Below are 23,209 nucleotides of genomic sequence, written 5' to 3'. Positions count from 1 at the left end.
TGCGTCCCTTAAAAATAGTTCAGGAGAGTCCAAAGTGGTGTAAGGGACTGAATGGAAACAGTACGGTTGTTAACAAATCTCCCTCTGTCAGGAGCTGGGCTAAAAACAGAGTCAGAAAGCTTTCCTGCTCTGCAAGCCAGCTGCCTTGCAGAGTCTGTGCATGAGCAGGAACTGTTGACAGGGACGCTGGCTGGCTGAGCTGCCCTGTGTGAGCAGCAACAAGGTGATGGTCAGGTTGCCGTGGGGTGGGACACAGGACGGCTTCCCCTGCCCCTTCGCACCAAGAGGGAGGGTGTGCTTCCAGGTACGTGTCAGAACTGAAGGTGTGAGGGTGGCTGAAGCAAATTGAACTGGTAGTAGTAAACTCGGGAGGGGGAGTGGAGAATTAAACCATTTAGAAACAACAAAGAAAAACCTTTAAGGTGAGATATCTTTTCTAGCAGTCGTGAACTGGTTCTTCAACTTTCCCTGCCAGTTACACATGCTGAAGTCTCTATTGCACTTTCTGTTGTTCTCCTTGAAGAAGTTTAGTACAGAAGCTGCTGTAGTAGCTAAAACAAAGCCTGAATCTGAAGCTTTGCAATGGGCAAGTATCTATACATGTGAAGTAAGCCCGTGTTGTGGGATGCGGGAGGTTGTTTCGTTGCTCCCTTGCTCCCCCCACCCCTGTGAGGTGGGTGTTGTCTTAGGCCATTACCTAAGACTTCTTGGGCTTTTATAGGAAAGAAAAATCTCCAGGTAGCTGGTGCAGGCTTTGGAGCTACTCTTGATCAAATATGCTTTCCTTCTAACCTGTTGGCACAACATGCCTCCAGTAGATGCAGCAACTGCCTTGTGTGCTATGACCTGATAGCTGATGTTTGAAAGTTGTGCCAGTAGTAGTGATGGTAAATCCAGGGTTGTTAACAGGTGTCTGATTACACAGCATGATCACAATCTTATTTTCAAGTCCAGTCTTACACCTGGCTTCGTAGTTCATCAGAACGCTTGAGAATACATCTCAGAGTATGATGAATGTTTTGACCATTTCATGCTTGCTAACTCTTTTACAGTAAAAGGGGTCATTTATTTAGCAGGCTTCTTTTTCTGTGTTTCCCCATGTTCCAGTGGTCTGATTCCCTGCTGCTTGTCAGCATGTTGCTCTGCTCCCTGGATTTCTTTATGAACAGCGTTACCTGCGTGGACTTGGTAACTCCATCAAGAAGGTTTAACTAGTAAAAACTTCTGATCAAAAAAACCCATCAGCACTCAGCTGTTGTATTTTCATCCTTCTGTGATGCAGATTGAATTGTAATTACTGATTGAGGTTAATAATTGTGTTACAACTGTCATTGCAGGACATGTCTCAGGAAGGCTATGGAACCAGATCTCAACCCCCTATGGCCCCAGGAAAGCCTAACCATGAAGACTTGAATCTCATCCAGCAAGAAAGACCATCAAGCTTACCAGTAAGAAACTAATGTTTATTTCAGTATTTTAAGATGAAAGCACTTTATATAGCATTTCATTGCACATAGGATGAGGGGATGAGAAATCTTGAAAGAAGAAATATTAAACGAGGTTGATCGCAAATTGTTTTTAAAAGTATGTTGAGAACAGACAGCTTGTATGTGAGTGGACTTCGCTTAGGTTTGTTCAAGTTCAATATAGCACTATTTATGCACATGCATGTTTTTTTGCTCGTGCACATGTGTTATTTGCATAGAGGAAATGGATTATTTTTTAGCTTTAGGAATTTCATACTTGTACAAAACAATCTGGTGAGGAAGAGGGAAGAGGCTTTTTTCTGTGCCCTTTTCAAAGGATTTCAGTAGACTATGGTTTAGAATACTGCCACCAGGAATTGTTTGCTCCAAACCCTGAACATCACTAATGAGTTTGACATGTAAATTCTGCTACTTTCTATTATTACAGAAGTGTAGAAGTGGGACTGACAGCGATACTTGGGCTAGGTTGATCTTTTGGTTAGGAGATAATTTTTGGACTAACATTTCTTAGTTTTTCTGAGCTCTATGCATTATGTTGTAGAGGAAACAGCACAAATTAATATACTTTGCAAAGATGATGCAGCTACTTAAATTTTTGAAGGTCTTATTTCATTATAATGGGCAAAATACTCCTTAGTCTTGTCTCTGTGTGCCCCTCGTGGTTTGGGAATTTTCTTGTTTGTTGGTAGTAAAATGCCATGAATTTAAACAAACTAGAATATGTTCAGCTTAAACGATGAAAACTGTTTATAAACTATGTGGCTCTGGCTTGGAATAATGTATCATATAGGATACTTCCTGCAGTTCACTGGATATGTATTCAGCAGAGGGATCTCTCTGAAGAGTTTACCTTATCAAGACACCACGTGTTTGTGAAATCTGGTAGTATGTTGTGTATTTTACCCCTGGCACATGACACTATTGTAAATCCCTAAAAATAGGACAACAGCATTTTGAAGTTACAGCTTTGGCACCTAGGAGAATATATGTGCCACAGATTCTTTACATGACGGTTAAGACATGCATGTCTCAGGAGAAACTATGGAAACTGGTGTGAGAATATAACCATTTGCTTTGAATGTAGTATTAATCTGACAGTTTTTCAGGAAACCTTTTTTAAAAAGAGTGATTTCTCTGAACAGGTCTCAAGAATGAATGCTGGCAATTACCTTAAAAATAGTACCTTCTGTGGACATTGAACTGTTTTGGCAACAACTATCTACTTTAAAAAGCAGTGATATTAAAAGGGACTTTTTACCTCTCAGTTCTCCATGAACAGTGTTTATTAGGTTAGAGAGAAGTAAAGTTATTTATCAACTAATGTTCTACTAATTTGACTGTGGTTTTTCTTAAAACAGTTGTCCTACTTTTAATCCATGCTCTGTCCTACCTCTATCATCATGATATCTAAGTAGAGTATTGGGTATTATCTGTGTCCCTGAGTGTTTGGTATATTTAGTAGCTCATTATTATTATAGATATGAGTAAGCTGGTAGTATTAAAAGTGAATGTTAACCATTTTGACCACATACCTTAAACTCTTTAAGTTGGTCCCAAATGCTGTTATTGAGACAATTCATTACTGAAAAGCTTTGATACGTAACCAGAGAATGCTTAATGTACTCAAAAACCCTGCTGTTCGGATATGGAGGGGAATGGGAGGTATCATAATTTTGTATTTTGTTTTGGTTTGGGTTGTTTTTTTGTGGGTTTTTTTTGTTTGTTTTTTCAAATTTAAAAACAACTGCAACCCTTCATATGTGGCAACAAGGCTTTTCTCGGTAGTGTGAGCAAACTCCCCATCATCTTACATCCAAGGAAAATGTCTTAGAAATTAGGAACAATCTATACATTCAAAAGTATAGTGAACATGATAAATACTTTAATAAAACTCTATTTGGGGTATGGATGGCTTGACCACATGAACATGGTGTGTTTTTTTTTTTTACCTGAAGCAAGACAGTTCTGTATTCAGTTTTGGACTGCTTATGAAAACCCGTGATCGCTATCCCTTGTTTAGTATTCCTAGTTACAGTGTCATTTTGGGATACTAAATATGGTGTCTTAAGCTTATTTTCAAGATAATGCTGTTCTTCAGGGTAGTAGTCAGTAAGTCGTCTTTGTACAGTGAAGCTTGAATTGATAGTGGTGTTATGCTTTTAATAAAATTTGGTTATGTTTTGTTTCATGGTATTCTGGTATTTATACAATTTGCCTGTTATCTTTTTATTTCTTAAGGGCATTGTGTAAAATCACAGCAGCTATATAGCAAGCTTATACAAGTGTCTAAAAACAACAAAAGAGATATAATACTAAATGGTGAATGGTGTTCTCTGTGGCTTTGAAAAAAGAGTTTCCCTTTGATGGATTTGAGGAGCTAGCCACTTTCTGCGGCATTGAATGCTGGCTTGTGTCATCCTTTGGGGGAGTTTTTTCAGCAGGTTTGTGTCACAGTAAGCACAGCTAAACAGCTCAATAGTTGTTCCGTTTCCTTCACACATTGTATATAAAAGTCCTGGCATGAATGTTCCCGTAAAGTTCAAAGCGGACAAATTTGTAATGTGGGTTGGTAACAAATGGCTACAAACAAAATATGGCTTTATTAGCTACTTCTAATAGCCTGTCAGATTCTATACAATGCTTGCTTTCCTTTTCCTAACTGCTCTGATATCTGGAGAATTTGACCTGTGGGTCTCTGACCATGTGGAGTCACTGGGAGCCCAAATGGAAAGTTACACAGAATAGTGCTCCAGGCACTTTTGTTGGGGTCACAATTAGAAGGAAATCTCAAGCTTTTGAGAAAACATGGGAGGTAGGTACTCTGTGAAGGACAGGAAGTCATAAACAGAAACTGTTCCCTGTTAGAGCAGAGGAATAAAGGGGGAGAGCCCTGAATGAAATTGAATGGAGAACAGCTACTACAGAATATATTTATTGAGACTTAAGGGATAATAGCAAAATACACATTTCTGCTGTTGTGAGAAAGCTAGAGCAGTCTTACAGGAGAAAGCTTCTGAATGATATATCTGCAAATTTGTTGTTGCAGTAAAGTAGCTTGTGTCAGCATTAAGCTGTGTGTGTCTATGAAGACTAATCCTTTATTTTGTCTTTAATGAGTAATTTTGTAAATGTTCATGTTGTGTTGATAGAATGAAGAGCAGGAAACATAATTTTTTTTTTATTGGCATGATTATGAAAGTCATTTCAGATAGGCATTGGTATTTTTGCTCTTTCTTTGTTTTGTTTTAATAAGGTCCTTTTTTTGTCAAGTGTCAGGTGTGCTTGTTTGAGATGTGAGGTCAAATGGCCTACCCAAGGTTGTCATGCTTTTGAAACATGGTTATCCCCTATTTTTTTTTCTTGTTGCAACCTACAGGTAAAGTTCTGTGGCTGTTTGAGCTGTTGTAAACCAGGGTGGTTGCAGTCCTGCCATGTCCTGCCCCCACAGCATGCCAACCATGCTGGCCTGTCTCCTCCACTGTCACTCCTGAGGTTGGACAGTGGATTTGACTTGGGGAATTGAACCAACTGAGAAATAATCCATTTATTTCTGGGTTATTTTTTGACTGAATCACTGTGTAATTGTGTGGGCATCAGTGGTACCTCAGAAAAGGAGATGGGAGTTGGAAGCTGTGTTGGGAAAGGGGACAGTGGGGACTGCAGCATTTTTGATTTTAGTCACATCCTAAAAGACTGTATGATATTACTGGGGAGGGTTTAAGATGCTTGTCATCCTGTCAGCTGAGACATGTTGGCACAGCAGATCCCGGCATTCAGAGTCAGGCCCTGAAGCAGTCGTGGAGCCCCAGACAGATGGAAGACAGATCACTACTTCTTGTAAGGTAAGTTTTTTGCCAGTTTACATCCCAGAGCTGTTTAACATAGTCAGTGAGTGCAAGTCCGGAAGCGTGAGCATGCACGGCTGGAGGCCACAGGGAGGGTGGGCTTCTGCTGACCCTCAGCTGCATCGGTGTAAACGGTAGGGAGATTGTGGCCTTAGTCTTATAACTTAGCTCAGGTTCATCTCGTGTTTACTGGAGGTCATGCAGTGTTGAAGGGGGAGTGTTGTGTCTGGAGTTGAGGGAATCGGTGCTTTACTAGGTCACTGAGAATTCTGAGTGTATGGATTAATTCTATGACTTATTCACTGGGCCTTTTCATGAAGGCAGAGCAATTTCTATGCAGAATAAAATAGTAACTAGTGATGGAGGTAGAATACTGCTTGTATCTTATGCAGTGCTGTGGCCTGAGAAGTTTGATTGTGGTTCTACAATATCTGTAATTGTATGAGCTTCAATGTTAGATAGGTCTCAAATAATACATACTGTTGCTTGGACAGATAAAATTTTTAAGATGCCAGTGGCATTGTTTCATTATGCTTGGTACTGTGGAAAACAGTACATCAGCAATCCCTTCCTGATTTTATTAACTGCTTCACAGTTTTGTTTTACCTTATTTTAATGAGCCTCTAAAAGATGTTTCGAGTGCTGTACAGTCATTCCTTCGGTCTCCACACCTTTTTCATTGTAGAAGGAAGGTACTAAATTAGATTTCAGAGGACCTCTGTTGAGAACTAGTAGTGAAGTATATGCAAGACTAGATGGACTTGGCTCATGGAACATCATCATTTCAGATGCGTCTTGGTAGGTGCAGGCTGTGAGGAAAATACATGGGATGGTTTGGGAATCCACATTCCCTGTCTCACTTCTTGAATGTGAAGTAGCTTGGAAAGTCATATCAAGCAGCAGCACTCTCTGAACAAACGTCTTTAATGGCTGAAGTCTTAATAAACCAGGAAAACAATTTCCAGCATTATTTGAGAAACTGTGGTTAAGAGTTAGAAGGAGATACCTCTTCTTTTCTCAGAGGTTAAAATACTGGGATTAGGGACTCTGGTGACATTTATACAGGGCTTAGTCCAGTAAGCCCTAATCGTGACCAGGGTGGTGGGCACTAGCATAATGTAAATGTTAATTACCACTGTAGACCCTCTGGTAAGGACAAACCAGTACTAAAGGAGAGGTATTGTAGCAACTCTCTCTCTTTTTTTTTTTTTTTTTCCCAATCCTTGTTGGTTTCTATGCAGGTAAGCAAATTAGAAAGCTTTATTTAAATTTAAGTGATATTTTAAAAATCCAGACTATCACTTTGGAGTTGAGAAAGGAGGAGGGGGGAAAAAAAAACCCCTGTAAATGGATTCTTGGTAATCCTTGGGGAAGCAAATGTGGTTGCCTGTTGATAGATGCATGTGTAGTACATGATAGCAATTCTGTCCTGTAGTTATTCACTTCTATTCATGTCTCCATCTGAAAATAACTGTTTGGGGGCATGTTAAACCACGAACAAGAAGGAAATGTGAGTATGTAATACTTGTGAATTAAATTTTCCATTGTTTTTACATCAAGTAGGATAAGACCAGTGTGCCTCTTTCCCACTTTCCTTTCTTTTTTCTGCAATGTTGTAAAATAACTGAATGATCTTGTTTTCCTTTGTTTGGGTCAAGAAATTTTAGCTGCAAATTGTTACTCTGTGAAAGAAGATTATTGACTCAACAAGCCTTCAATTTTCAGTGAATAACACTCCCACCCTCTAGCTTCAGGAACATGTGGTGCATGCATTCTATTTTAAAGTACAGACTGTAATTTAAAACTGAGGCAGTTTGATGCCCCACTGAACTTTGTTTAAGCCTGGAATAAAAGGAAAAAAGCTTCAAGTTGCAAAGAAGTGACTAAGCTTTCTCAAAGGCTTTTCTTAGCCATTATGCATAGAGTTGGAAAAAGTTGCTATTTTTTTCCAAGTAATTTTAATTCTAGATCAAGTGCAGTTGCTAGTTTGGTGTTTTTTTTCTTGCCAGTCTTTATAATAAACCTGTAGACAGAGCAAGTTTCATAGAACACATATGTATGGAGATATCAACTATATGTATTTCAGTGTGTTTCTGAGGTACAGAACATGCTCTGTTGTCGATGCTGGTGGCGTACAGATTGTGTATGTGACCTCCTGTTTGTGTCCTTGTGTCAGTCAGAATAGTGGGTCAAATCCAGTGCGAGCCACTGCAGCACCATTGACATCGGTGATGTTATTAGGGAGAAAGAACTTACACTTTGTGTGTGCCACTGAAAATTTAGCCTACTTGGTGTTCATGCATGTTTTCCATTTGACTTCATTGAAGCCAGGGTTTCATATAGGTGATCAGACTGATTTATTGTCCCAGAGTCAACTTGCACATTCAATTTAAGTCCCATTTTTGGGGAAGAGTACAGTTAAAGTAGTGCAGAGCAGCCCTGGGCATATATTGTCCATGTAGGGTTAAACTGAAACATTGAAACCAAAATTGTTGATTCTCTTACTCATTTGTGTGTTGTGCTTTAGTGGATTACTTTGTTTTGCTTGATAGATTGATCACATTTAAATAAAAAACAGTGTTAGATCGTTACTGAAGTATAAAACCTAATTTCACTAAGTCTTATAAAAAGGATACTTGGCTATTCTGTCACCTCTTCCATTTTCAAAATACTTTATCTTTACAGTGTTTACAATATCCCTGTAATAACAAAATTACTAATTTAGGATGTAAGAAAATTTCTGAATGCAAAAAGAAATATTTAGTCTGACCTCTACATGAAACTTATGTGGGAAACCTGCTAAGGGATTATAGATCCCAGTAGTGGTTAAGGTTGCAAAAACTTATATTTAAATAGACTGATGTTGTCCTAAGCAGAATATTAAAGTGTTAGTAGCTTTTTTCCTGCAATGTTTTTTGAAGCCATGAGGCATTGTGTCAACTGACTTTATACCTCCAAATACCAGGACAGAATTCAAGAAACTAGATTTAATTTGGGTGGTTGAAGCGTGTTTAAAATTCTTTTTCCCCCTCCAGTTGTGCCCTCCCCCAGAGGCTGCTGCCCCATAGCCAGAGTAGCTGAAATGCGTTTATGGTAGCCCCTGAACGGCCAAAGCTTGCAGCTTGAGAGGCAAGCTGGAAGCCCCCAAGGTTACTTTCATATGCAAGGCTGTAAACTGTAGTAGCTCGGGTGCCTCTGCATGCGTGGCTCAGATCTACCTGCTGCAGGGGGAGTAGGTGGTCTCATTGTTTGTGGTGTATCCATAATGGCTGGGGATTTCAGATAACTGCACTAGCTGTCCTTTTAAATCTGCCTACATTTCCAAGTCAATGCATTTACGTTCTGCATTTAGGATTCTAATTCTAAAATGGTAGGGGTTTTTTTGGATTTTGGAGATTATTTTTATTTTTTGAACATTTTACACAACATGCATACATATGTATACTGTGTATAAAAGCATGTATGTCTTATCAGCTTGGTTATTTGTAAACTTTGATAGCATACTATAAATTCCAAAGCTTAATATATGCACTGGTGCATGTCTTTGTTCATGCCTGTGTGAACATTGGGATTACAACGCAGAAAGTAAGACAAAAGAGTATTACTCACTTGAATGCCATTTCAGGAAGTACCTGAGACACTGTAAAGGTTTTTTCTTTCTTTTATTTTTACCACAAGTATTCCTGTAAGATAGGGTAGGTTGGTTTTTTTTCCAGAATGACTCCTTTACTTGTGCTCACCAACCGTTGTGAAGTGTGACCTCAGCTTCATAACCTTGACTAAACACAGTAACTCATTCTGACCAACAACATCTGAAGCTTAGCAGTAGACGCATTTTCTTTTCCTTCTATCATCTATTCCTGTTTGCTGGGAATGTGTTTGCTTCTGGTGCTATTGTTGCAGCTTTCATGTTTTTTTTTTTTTTAAAAAAAAGAAAAAGAAAAAGAAAGGTTACCAGTCTTTGATGTGAAGCTCACTTCTGACTGGTCCTGGTCAGCTGGCTGTTTCTGTGTAAGCAGATGTTTGTGCAGTCACGGTCAATAGTGTTAAGATTAGGCCAGGTTTCACAGTGCTTTGTCTGATTGTTTACGGTGTATCCATAATTGCTGGGGATTTTAGGTGCCATCAGAGTGCAAATCGGAAGTGTTTGTAATGTATTATTTGTTTTGTAGTACTACAGTGGAATCCCGATTCACTCCTGTAGCTGGGACCATTCACATTTTTTTTTTAATATATATATATATTTTTTTTAGGTTTGAAACAGGTTTTTGAATTTCTCTCAAATGTGTGTTCTTAAAACTTACGTCTTGTAATGCTTAAGCCTCTGAAATCTTCCTTCCTTTGCTGGAGCCATACATCTCAGATTCACTATCAAGGTCTATCCTTGAAGAAAGCGATTCATGGTGACTTATAATAGAATCTGCTATGTTGTGTTGTATGTGAGAGGTGCTTCTGAAGTGTTACATGTAAATAGGCTTCCATTATCAATTTACCTTCAAAAAAATAATTTATATATACACACACACTGAATGAGGGGGCTCCTGCATTTGTCTTTGGAAGGTACTATACTTTAACGCACTGCATCGGTTTTCCTTAACGTCATGCAGGTTAATCTGTGACATTTCCTATACAATTCCAAACACAGCTCTGCTCCCATGGGACTTTATAAGGAGGGTCCTATTTAAATCGACAATGTAATTTTGGCCCGCTGAAGCATTGTAGTGTGTTGAAATCAAGATAGAAATGCTGATAACATCAGGAAAAGGCTACTTTCAGTTCCCAGTGTTTAGGCTTTTGATCTCTTTCCTTCCATGCAAACAATTGCAGATGACCCTTTTAATCATCTCAACTTGTGAAATGAGACTTATTGTGTTAAAATAGAATTAGGACCTGAATTTTGAGGCACATTTGAATAATTGCAGTAGTATAGGCAAATACGCCATTCTGGATCACTTATTTCACATCATAGTTTAGTGGCATGAATGTATAACTGAATGGGTGGTGGTGGGTTGGCTTGTTTCCCATCCACCCTTTAAGGCAGAAATTCACTTAATAGTTTATCTTCCACTCTAGTATTGAATTTATCATTTTGGGAAGTAATATAAAGATAAGCATACATAAGAGTTTGTCTTTATATGTTTGCATGTAGTAATACATTATGCATCAGTAAGTTTTAGTAAGGTTTGCTGAATACACAGTAGTGGATCTAGGTAAGAGAACAAAGCTTGTTTCATGCCATAGCGTAAGGTGTAGACTCACATGTACGTTTATAGTATCACAGATGATGAATTTTGCCAATGCAAAAGGTAATGAAAGAGATTTAATTTTTTTTTTTTTCCTTAAACTGCAAACTATGCAACAGCCAGTGTTTGTTTTTGAATAGAACTAAAGGAACTGGAAGTCATCTGAGATTTTTACCCACTTGTTAAAATCAGAATAATTTAGCAAGGTTATATAGGTAGATAAAATAGGTATGGATTAAGTACAGACATTAGCCCTATTGAACTAATTCATTATGACATGGGATGAAACTTAATGCATGCTGTTATCTTTTGGTTTTACAGTGAGCTGAAAGCCTTACCAGTTTTTTGTATGATACTGCAGTGCAGATGGAAGAAAACTACAGATTATCTCTTTCCCTTATTTAATTTACAGATCATGTCAAGATTTTAATAATAGGACTTAATGAAACCTTCATTAAAAAAACTAATTTTTTCCATCTTGTTTATTGTATCATTAGATGCCTACATGAAAGTAGGAAAAAAGTAGAGTTGTTTGGGCAATTTTCAGCACAGTTCTTCAGGATTTATTGAAACAAGGCAGTAAAACTTTAGAATCTGTGTTTGGGTGGGTGTTGGGTTGGTTTTTTTTTTGTTTTGTTTTGTTTGGTTTTTTTTTTTGTAAGTAGCATCTCACAGTTGTGGCTTCATTTGAATTCTCTCATAGTTAATTTTCTTTTCATCTTAATTTCTTTGCTTTGTTTTGTTCCTTTGCCATTAAAGAAGACTTAGGAAGACTGTATATACACACCACTGGTGTTTTTTAAATGACTGCACATTCTTCCTGCATGGCTCGTTAGACATTTTACCCCATTGGAAATCATGGTAACAGCCTTTTTGTTCCTATTCTGAGGTATGACGAAATACAGGATTTTTTGACTCTGGACGTCTTCAGCTGCTTCTGGCCATGGGGTTGTTTCAGTGCTTAGACCACAGCTCGGTGTGAGAGAGGCCATTCAGGCTACCTACAGAGTTGTCTTTCTCCTCTGTGTAGAGGTCAGAGATCAGATCCTATGAAATGCCGAGAAATGCACCCATGCACATACTTAAAAACATTTTAGCTCTATAATTTTTGCTGGTTAGAACCAGTGATTTCTAGTGCCTGTTTTTTAATGCCTATATTCAGAGTAGTACAGGTCAGATTGAAGTCAATCTTGTAAATCCTTTACCTTATTTTTGCCAGAAAAACAAACTTTCCCTTCCTTTATAATAATTTTGATTACTTGACCTCCCATTTCCATGGAGATGTGATCAGCGGGCTATAGTCAGCTAGCCACGCAGGCTAAGAACTATCTTTTGTCACTTAAATGTGCAGTGAAACTACAGATTTGAACAGTAATTAAAGGACCTATAGACTGACACATTTTTTCCCCCACCACCCACATCCATTAAAAACTAACTTGGAAACAAAATATGTTAACCAGCTATGCAAAGGGTTTTTTAAAAAATGTTTATTTAAAAGAAAAACCAAAGAACAAAAAAACCTTCACCATTCTTTAGTCTTTTAACTTTTAAAATTATTTTTCCAGTGATCTAAGACATTCTGTATATCCTTGTATGTATATTTGAATTTCACACAGACTCCTGTGTGCTTAGTTTAGATGACGTGGACTCAGTTTTGTTGAGAGCTGAATTTTGTAGCCCACAGAACTCATACATTCATGATTAAACAAGTGCAGACTGGGCAGCTGATGCTTCTCCAAGTTCAGTCTGGGGTTACTGGTCATGCGCAGGATCCAGCTCGTGCTTGTGAGCAGTGCATACTTCCCAGCCTTATCAGGGTGAGTGGCAAAGCCTAACAGCAAGTGTTAGCCTGTGTTGCGCCTTAGAACAGGAGAATGTGATTCAGGGACACGGTGTGGTAGTGTGTGCTGCTCCTCGCCTGTGGCCCAGTCTGCTGAAGGGCTGACGTGTAATCTTAGGCTGAAGCATATGTGCATGGGTGGTGTGTTCATGTTTGCTGGCTAACTAGTATGCTTTGTGCTTCTGTATTTGGGGTTTAGGTCTCTGAACACTTCTGGACTCTGTCAGGTGGGAAGGTGCCTTTCTGGTAAGGATACAAAAGCTCATGGTATGTCATGACATGGTAAGAGGGAAGCAAAGTGTCTCAATTTCTGCAGAGCGGGGTTAGATTTCCTTCAGACTAGATAATAACGAAGTTATAGATGTAATGCCATCTAAATTATACATATCTCTCTTTTTCAAAACATATACTTCAAGGTGTTGGGTTGAGGATCTGTCTTTTCTGCAGCTCCTCTGTCTCCTCTAAGGGGGTTCACAGGGTAACCCAACTTTAGTAGACTGAAAGGCAGTATATTACTGTTACCTTGGATTTGGCACACAGCTGTGGTATGGTGGGGAACGTGGCACCTAGGACAACTGCACTCCCTTCAGAAGACTTAGCGAAGCGGATTTAAAAAACAAAACACCGTACTACTGCTTGACTACAAGGCCTGCTTTACAGATTGATTTCTAAGGGGATATTTTTTGTCATCCTTAATAAGAGCATGTTGATGAGACAGCCACATATAAGCTAATGTCTGTTTTTTCTGCGATACTATTACTCTTTATTGCTGGTATCCACATAGTGGCAAAACTTGAAAGTGAGCTTTCTCCTTCCCTGGGAGGATTTTCTCCAATGAACCAATCTTGCAAAGTATCCCTCCTCTTTTCATGTAGGACGAAGAAGTGAAAACGACTTTTGTTGTTGTTGGAATGACACTCTGAAACGAAAAGCGTGTTGATTTAGCAAGCTCAGGTTCTCCCTCCTGGCCAGGCGAAGGGGCTTGGCCTCCTCAGCCGCCTGCTCCCTGCTGGAGCGGCGCCTGGTAAGGGCAGCAGTGGGACCTCTCTAAGATGCGGTTTAGCGAGGCCCCGGGGGCGACCGTCCTGCTCCACGGACTTGCCGGAGGGGAAGGGCGGCCGGTGGGCGCCCTTCCCGCGGTTGCCGGGCACGAAGTGAAGGCGGGCGGGCAGGACCCCGCGCTCTGCGTGTTCCCTCAGGCCAGGGCTGGGGCGGGGTGCGGGGGCTCCCCCGGGGCCGGGCGGGCGGCGGTTCGGGCCGCCTCGAAACCGTCCTGGGCATTTTTATAATTGATCATCAGCTGACACCACCCGGGCAGAAAGCTCTCACCGCTCCCTCTGGCTGCTGGAAGTCTGAAATTACATCTTTGTCTTTGAAGTCGGGCGCACTGTTAGCGTCGCCATGGCGACGGGGCGGGTAATGGCCTCCGCCGAGCGGAGGCTGGTATTTAGCGCTGAGCGGCCCTGCACAAGGCCTCGCTCTCCAGAGCGGTTACTGAACTGTCCCCTGTTAGAAAATGTTTAAAACCTGCGTTTTTACATGGCCTTACCAGATTAATAGTCATGGTTTATTTCGTTTTAACTGCAAGGATAAAAGCATTATTCCATTAAATGGGTAGCTTTTTTTTCCCCCTCCTTTGGTTTATGCATTATTAACACAAGCTTTCCTGTTTTGCTTGTAACATTTTATAGGCTCTTTCAAACATGTAGTCAGATTTGCTCTGTTGCTCTTTTATTTTTCAGGACTTAACCCTTTCTCTTCTTGATCATGTCTTCAAAAACTTGGAGGAAAGCCTTTAGCAGTTCTGAATGCTCCTATTTAACATGTTTAAAAACAGAAAAAGGCTTTCTGTTTTTTTCCTCTTTTTTTACTATTTTTTGAAGAATTCTGCTTTTTTGAAGCATTCTACAAAGCGATGCAGATGGGTCTGTTCTTGTCATTTAATCGAAGCAGATGCTGAAGTCAGTATGCATGTGCCTTGATAGGGTTGTTAAGGGTTTAAGTCCAGGAAATGTTTTCGGCTTGTGTTTTAATTTGTGTGCCCATCTTCTCTTCTGCTCTTAGTGTTGTCACCTCCCTCTGTACATGTAGCATTTTGTTGGCAGCCTTCAAAAGAGACATACCTCATGGCTGAAGAACCGGAAACCAAAAAATCCAGAATGATCCTGGGGACATGGTACTTACTCCCACCACCTTCCTCATTATTAACATAAAGCTGGTGAAATGCATCTGGACAGATAGAAGTATTGCTATAAACGCAAGCTGCAGGCAGGCTTTGTTTCACTTTTCCAGTGCTCTAAAATATAGCTTTCATTTTATCCTCTAGTAGGAGGCATATATCCAAGTGCAGTCAAGTGCTGTGGATACAGGGATTCAGTTGTCCCTGCCGACACAAATGGTCTCTCTATTAAAAACTTGGAGTCTAATAGGCAAACCTGGAATTCATAATTCCTCCTCCCCCTTTTTTTTTTTTTTTAAACTGTGAATTTGTTGTTATAGGGTGATCACTGGCACCTCACTTTGTCCATCTGTATCTATCACAGATCATGGTCTCCTAAACACTTCCCTAAGGACATCTCAGGAAAAGGCAAATGTTCCTCAGTTTTTCTCCTTTTTTTTACTAATGTTATGTAGCAATGTTGATGTAAATTGTACCTCTTGTGGGATGGACTTTCAAAGTCTTGGTCCACTGTCCAGAAGCCGAGATTTATTTCACGTATCCAGCTGGATTGTAGACTCTGCTCGGGTCTCTGAGCAGGGAAGTTGTGTGTGCAGGGCTCCTGCTCCCCCCCCGCCCAGTTCATCTTCAGGGCTTGGTGTCTCAAAGCTCTGTGTTTGTTCCTGCATGCAAGTTTTCACCCATGTGACTCCCACAGACACCTTCGGTAAAAGCACTGCTTCTAAAACTCGAGTGAAATACATTTCCTAGCTCAGGGAGGCCCTGGGGTAGATGAAAGATGGATAGTCAACCCAACTCCCTGACCACCTGAGACCAGCATGAGGCCCATCTCTATTCTTGGCAAAGAGCAGCTGTGCACTGTGTTGCGGCCCAGTTAGAGTGTTGTAGTGCTGGTGAATGTGACAATAGCATACTTTTAAAAAGTTTTTCTTCTATATATATGTGTTTTAAAAATTGTTTACTTTTTTTTCCCCTTAAAAAAAGGCAGTTTGGCGAATCTGCTCCAAGCATGGATACAGTATTGTGCAATTGCATATATTAAATAGGCTGGACGAGCTGTTTACTCTCATCTCCTGGTTTTATGGATATGAATTTCATCCTTTTGAGTTGCATTCTCCTTAAATCTGCAAATTCTGAAAAAATTAGACAAAAGTTTGCATTCCGTTAATAAGAAATTACTAATTGCTTATAAAACAGTTATACCTTTTTATACACAGTCTTTCAAAAGTTGATGCTTAATATTTTTTTTCTTTTTTAATCACTAAATAAACATGTCTCAGCATTCACTGCATGTGAAACCAAAACCTGAATGTGGACAAAAAGCAAACACACTACAGTAATTTTCATTAGCGTATCCTATCTCAGAACATTTATTTTTTCATCTCCTTGTAAATTGATTTTTCACGTGCTTGTGACTGATATTTGAACTGTGTGTTTGTAGTAACTGACATATATAAAAGCCAGGCCCTGGATCTCCCAACATGAATATATTATGGAGGTGACCTAGTGGGTCCATGGTTAAGGTTGCACAGAGTTTTCACTTAAAACGATGTTTAAATCCCTTAATTAAACATTAAAACTCACACGAATTCTCAAACATGGACTGTTTCAATAAAGAGGATAAACTTTAATTATTTAGGTACTCAATGTTCTTCTTAGCGCTGTATTTGCAGAATTTAGAACAACTTAAAATTATTCCTTCCTCAGGTTTTTCTGGAGTTCCTGGTATTTTCTTTCTTAAAAAGAACTTTCTCTGTTCTTTGTAAAGTCTTTTGGCTAAGCCTTTCACTGCTGTGGGTGGCCATATCTCTGACTTCATAAAACTATGACAATTTACATGAAATAATTTAAATAAAAACAGTTCCATTTTAATTATAATAATACGTGATACAGAAGAACATACAGAAGACACAAGATGAGAAAGCTCTATTTATGGTATTAGATTTTGCCATGGGAGTCAAAACAGTTTGTTGATTAAAAGCTGATACCAGTCTTTGACATGAATGATTTGGGATGAGAAGAAAAGACTAGAGAGCCCATTTAGAAGAGAAATACATCATGGAGGCAAAACCCAGACTCACACTTAAATACCAGTAACATCTCTTCTGTACAGGTGGTTATTTCTGAATCAATCAATGAACAGCAGCTACAGTAGTCCCTGATGAAGATAAACTTCCCTCTACTTTTTCTCATCTACTTATTCTTTGAGGATGCGGTCCAAACTTTGTTGAAATCAGTCTTTTCACTGACTTCAGTGGGCTTTGGGTTAGGCTGATTTTTATGTTCATCCTCTCCGGTTGTCACGCTCTTCCTCCTAAAAACATCTGTTTTGAGCCTTTTTCTTTGGACAGAGTCTGTAAACCTGTTGTATACATCTGTGTATGCTGTACCTGGGGTGACCAGCAAATACATCTCCTTGTTAACATTTGCAGCCTTCTGCTGAGCTATAGTCAAAAGTATTGCTCAAAACAATATATTTGCAAACCATACATAAATGAAGAAAAATGCCTTTAGAAACTGGGTGTTGCTTGTATAAGCAGTATCTGTATTCAGATCCCTTAGCCTCCAGCTATTCCTCTAACTAGCTGGAAATAGTGACAAAATGGAGGAAAAAACTCTACTCATTAGCTTAATTATTTTTGAAAAAATTTTTTTCTTGTTAGAAGCAGCAGCTAGGGTCTACAAAATTACTTACTACTTCCATAAGAAAGCATTGTTTCAGAGTATACTAGTTCTTGAATTTGGAAAACACAAGCACTGTGTCCTGGGATTGCATACCAATACCATAAAAATTAAAAATTACTTCTTAATTTAAAGAATTGCTTATTGCTTTAGGCATTGAATGAAGAGCGAAAGTCACAGGAAGTTCTCATCTCCAACATATGAGTAGGTTCCCAAGCTCTTCCAGAGTAGGGATTGGTATGTTGGAAGTGAAGAGGCTTGTTGCACTTGCATACTGCGAGGTTCATGTGGGAAGGAACGTGAACAGAAGCTTCTGGGCCTGAAAAGTTCCTTTGTTGGTGACATTGTTGCATTTTACTGACTGCTGTCTGTGTACTTGAGCAGCATGAAACAAAGCATAGTAGGAAGGAATATGTGAGAGCAGCTAGTAGTGAAATAATGTGGAGAGTCTAATTTGTATGGGTTGGAATCTTTGACAGTGGTAACATATTACTGATATTTTCATAATTTTGGGGGGCTTTCTAGCCTGTGTAAAGGATTGGGGGGGGGGGGGGGGGGAGGAGGAGGGTGGAATGTTAAAACTATACATGTTGTGACAGCAAGGGGTTAAAGAGATGTAATTATGCATTCTTCAGTAAGTGTTCTGCAGTCAGCAATACAGCAAGGATTTTATAGAAGCTTAAAAAAAAACCCAACAAAAAAAAAAAACACTAAACAGGATGATAGAGGGAGAATATGGAGAGAAGGTCAGATCCAAGGATTCTCCTAGGGTTTTCTCGTGTTTGCTTTTCCTTTGTGACTTATTATACTTTCCTGGTAGAAACAGAAGAAAGCATTATGGCCTGTTGGTTCCTCTACTGATAATGTACACTTAATCCCTTTGCTTTATGGTTAGTGGTAGAGGTGAATTTATGGATTTAGTTTTTTGAAGGAGTTCTGAGCCATCCCAGTGCTTGCCATCGTCCTTCTGTATTCCCCAGCCCCTAGTTACTGCAAGGATTGCATTGCAGCCCTGTGAACACTGAGCATTTCAACAAACGCTATTTCTCAGCTGTGGTTCACTCATTCTGAGAGGATTTGAATTTGCAGCAAATCCATCTATTGGAAATAGTTTGTTTTGCACCTTTTTGGGTGATTTGGATGGATGAATGGTAGTTCTTGCACAGTCAGTATTTCAGGCTGATCTGACTGGTAAAGGTAAGCTTTCATCACTGCTGACTAAGTCTTTGAGGGACCAAGGGGAAAAAGTACGGGGTTTTTTTCTTTGTTTTTTCACCCCCCTTAACACACATGATCATTGTGGTGTTCTTCACAGGTGGAACAGGAGGCTGTGGAGTGTTTTGGAACAGTTGCAGTAACAAAGGAGGGCCTGTAAAATAGGCAGGATATTTGGGATGTGGGCTACCCATTTACTTCCACCCTGTGAGTTAGCCTGAGGTCTGACTTGCTGAGTCACTCGGTGCACCAGATCCTTCTCTGTTATTGAACTAACTTAATTTGCAGTTGGATTTCAACATAACAGCAAAGCATTTCTGGGAGATATTTGTGTGTTTGGTAATACGGTAGTCTGAAAGAGGTGGGGGTGGTTTTTTCTCTTTTTTCTTTCACATGATCCAGTTTTAATTTTTTTCCCTGGGTACTTTCCCTGTTTAATTATATGGAAAGAACTGCAGACAAGTAAATGAATGGGATTTCTCTCCTCATCCTTCTCTGAAAAAGAAAAAACACCAACCCCCCCACCCCCCCTCCAAATAGCTCTTCTTTTGGAATAAAGATCCTTAGCCTTGCCACTGACCTTACGGGGACAGGCTCTTGTGATCCCCTCCAGAGAGAGGGGAGGGTGAGTTGGTGCGGAGTTCCTTGCAGTAAGAACCTTTATGTTAAATTAGTTAATTGCATGGGTCTTCTGAAATGCAGCATTAGGGAACACTCTGCCCCTAAGGACAACTGAAATTTTTCCTCCTACCCTTGTTAAATGCCAGTTTAAAGATACTGATTTCCTTCCCCTAGAAAAATAAAAGTTAACTCCCATCATGCTGCTTCTCTCTTTCTCTTCACTTTCTTTTTTTCCGTGTATCTTTATCATTTTAACTCTGCAAAATTCTGAAACAGTTGCTGTGAGGAGGAAGGACAGTCTGATAAGTGTATTTCCTAAAGCTTTTGGCCTTTCAAGGTTTCTCTTACGGTAAGGTTGAACAGTGCCAATGACTTGGATTGAGACGACGGGGGAGTAGTGTGCAATACTTTATGCTTCCGATAGCTCTTTGTTGATCTAAGAGAGAGCACTTAGAGAGTGGTAGGTCATTTATGTGATTATGAAGAGCACTTGGTTCTCTCTTATTCAAGATGGAAAAATAATAGTTTTTGAATAAGAGGTCGCTGTCAAGATGACATTGAATGTGACTTCTCTTCCCTCTTCACTCCCTCCCCCACTAGAAGAAAAGCAGCATTGGAACTACTCAGGATAGGGCTGAATTTTTCCAACTCCATGTGACTTTCTCTTTTCTTCTGTTCTTTGTTCATTTTATTCCTCGCCATTTCCTCTGTGTGTAATGTTTATACTTCTTGATGGTGTCTGGATATTTATGGTAACTAGAAATTTAAAAATAAATGTAATGCATGTAAGGCTCTATGTGGTTTAAGTCTTGTTTTTCCACTTTGCAGAATTAAGCTGCGAATGTGTGATGTGGTATCTGCTTGGGTGACAGATGTCCATTCCTGAATGATGCTGTGTTCCCTTTGTGCTTTATTTATGGAGTGATTTGCTTCTAAAATAATCTCTTAATCTTTTCCAAACTACATTTCTGTATGTACTCTTTTTACATATGCCATCATTTAGGGTAACGGACTAAAAACTGAAATTACTCCTAAAAGCTTTGTTTCGAAAGCTAATAATAGCAATATAACACTGTCATTTTTGGTTTGATGTGTCCTTTCAAAACTAGGTTAAGTGTATAGTTTGGTTTTGCTCTGGTGTGTTTTTTGTGTTTGTTTGCTGTAGCACTGCCATAATGAAATTGTATTTTAATTTCATTCACTTACGAAATGAAAAGACAACACTAATTTGTCCTATGTTAGGTTTGATTTTGTACCTCAGAAAAGGAGCTGTATCCCCAAATTAGGATGAAATTGCTCAGAGTATAGAACATAATAATGTTTTTTATGAAAATAATTAACAGTTACTCTAAGGTTAATTTACTTAAACTAGTGTTGAACATCAGTGAACACCCTAGTTTATCACAAATTTCCTCTTCCCCCTTGATCAGTGGAATATGTATAATTCCTTACAGCAGGGAAGACCTCTTCAGATTCTCTTATTTGCAGTCTAAAATTAAGTCTATATGAAGTGTGTTGAGATTTTTTTTTTTTCAGGTATTTGCCAGTTGACACATTGAAAAGAACTCATCTGGAATTTTGAAGTTCTGATTTTTTTGGAAAACAAAACTGTTTTGGAGATGGTTTGGGGAAGGACAGCACTGGAATATTTTGGTCGTTTTCCTTCTGAACTCTTTCTTACTTTTTTTTTTTTTTTTTTTTTTTTTTTTTTTTTTAAATGTGGGTATTAGTAATAAACAGTAATTTGAATTTCTGATTGAGATGCCTCAAAGTTAAACAGGAAGTGCTGGGAACTTCCATGACTTATTAGTCAACCAACTAATTAATAGTCAATAGGAGAATGACAAAAAACTGTGTGCGAGCCTGAAAAAGCATAGTGATGCCACTGATCTTCAATTACCGGGCTGTGGAAACTTCTGAAAGTTGGACTTGGCTTCTCATAGAAAGTAATCTCGCTTAACTTCAGTCTCAGATTTAGAATTTTTTGGACAGTACTATTCCATGGGTTTTTTACTACATATGAAAGCTCAGGATCCGTCCAGAGTACAGATGATGTTCAGTGGCGGTTGCTCAATACTTAGAAGCTATAGTTCTAGCTCTATCAGTTGAACTCTTCCTGTGGGCACTTGCTGTGCTGCAGCCCCTGAAGTCTGCAGTTTTTCTGGAAATCTGCTCGATCCCTCTTAGGACCTTACAGAAGCTTGGCCTTGCTCCTTCAGTGGCTGCTCGAGCTGTTTGATGCTGGAGTGGGACTATATTACAGTTACAGTTCCTATCAGGAGCAGGCTTTTGAAGCGATGCTCCCAGTTGAGCCCCGTTACCATGCTTTGATTCACGTTACCCAGCAGGCAGGGAGCAAGCTGGATTCCTTCTGGATGAAACAAAACTGAAAAATGTGCCCCAGGAGCCTGCCTAATGCACTCCAGCTGCTAGCGGGTGTTCGGTCCCTGGGCTAGCCCGAAGGACAGCCCTCAGACAGGTACGGCGTGGGTGTCAGGGGCCCAGCACCAAGCTCTCCTGCCTGTGCCAGCTCCTGCAGAGCCACACCGCTGGCTCTGGCAGGCGTAGCCTTCCCCTTCAATGAGAGATGCTGCTGGGACGCATCTGGATGTTTTACATAAGGTCTGGATCCAGAGTCCTTTGAAGTCTTTGAATGACTTCCATTGACTTTAATAGGCTTTGTGGCAGGCCCTAATGATTTGGTTGCGATCTGAAAAGGGATGTTCAGAGATTTTTCTATAATGAGAAAATGTTACCTTTTAAAGAACTGAGTTCAAACAGTCTGATCAGTTCTCAAGTGGAAGTGAGCTTCTTGCTATCTCCTGGAATCCTTTTGTCCCTGTCAAAAAAAATGTCAGAAAATTAGTACTCATTGCTCAAGTAAGGTCCAAGGTTGAAATTAGCAGAGGAGTTTTGGGTCGTGGGTTGAACTGCACTGACAAGCTGTGGAGAGATTAGCACAGCGCAACTGTCTGCTCCTCTCAAAATTGTGCAGCAAGCCCTTCATTCTCACCAATAGTCATTTTGCTCACAGTTTTGAAGGAAGAAGGCAGGAGAAAGGAAGGAAAAACTCGATTTTCATTTGTACTAATATTATTCTGAGATGAGTGATGCCTTAGTTCTAAAAATGTCACTAATTAAAAAAAATCTCGTTTGTTTTTAAAAGCAGGGATGGAAGAGAGGGCATTTCACTGTCCTATGAATAGAATAACAAAACTACCAATTCTTTCTATTTCCCTGTATCTCACATGTTCCCCATAAAATTTTCTCTCCCAGAAATTTTTCTCAAATTATTGTGTGCAATTATTTTTTTTTTAATCACATAAGATGATGTTTGATCAGTATCCAGAAAAGCTTTCCTTTTCCTGCTTCCTCTGAATCCTTTCATGTGAGGTAGGAAATCAACTTACTGCTTTAACAAAATAATGTGGACAGCTTGGATCTGTTGAACTTCTGCTTCTTTATTTACTGTATTATTTTGTTTACTTAGTCTTCATCTTCCCTAATTACAAAAATCTGTACTGTTTTTTCTTTCCAAAACAGGTGTATACTATAATAATGATGTTCATACAATCTAGGATCAAAGTGTAGCCCCATTTCATCATTGGACACAAAGATCTAGTAGAATGTGCATTTACAATTAGATGTAACTGTGTGTATCTTCTTGTAATGGTTTGTCTTAATATTTGCATTTGTACATGTGCATGGAAGAGTTCCTCTGAATTTGCACCGGGACAGATTTATCACAGTTATCCTTGTTTTACATCTGTGTAATTACTTTGAAATCATTGAACTTCTGCTGATACAAAATTGTAGTAGTGGTGAATTAGGGTCGCACTTTTGATGGTGCTTTTTATTCCAGTTGAAATACTCTGCTGATCCAGGTGAGGATGAAATGTTGTACTAAGCTGCGAGCCGTTTCACTGATTGGGTTCATGCTGCTTATCTGTCACCACTTCCGTTCTTAGGAGCTCTATTAAATACAGTTATTTCTGTGTGCCTTGGAAATGCAAAGGAGTGGGGGGAAAAGTTAAAATTTCTCTGTTTTCTAGTATTGACTCACCAACTGTAGCTGAACAAAGTGGTCCTGAGGGTCT

The 23,209-nt window shown here is 39.4% G+C and overlaps 1 protein-coding gene across 4 annotated transcripts in view; it reads left to right on the top strand.

The window, feature by feature from the left end:
• ARID1B (AT-rich interaction domain 1B) overlaps nucleotides 1–23,209 on the top strand; it is a 334,209-nt gene that overhangs the window by 101,127 nt on the left and 209,873 nt on the right. For all 4 annotated transcript variants that reach the window (XM_074896513.1, XM_074896515.1, XM_074896516.1 and 1 more), the window contains one exon: nucleotides 1,338–1,448. In XM_074896513.1, coding sequence (XP_074752614.1) covers nucleotides 1,338–1,448 — 111 coding nt within the window. The remainder of the gene's footprint in view (nucleotides 1–1,337; nucleotides 1,449–23,209) is intronic.

Source organism: Athene noctua, chromosome 1, assembly GCF_965140245.1.
Source record: "Athene noctua chromosome 1, bAthNoc1.hap1.1, whole genome shotgun sequence".
Classification (NCBI taxonomy): domain Eukaryota; kingdom Metazoa; phylum Chordata; class Aves; order Strigiformes; family Strigidae; genus Athene; species Athene noctua.
Note: the sequence above shows the minus strand (reverse complement) of the source record. Positions and strands in the feature narration are given on the sequence as shown.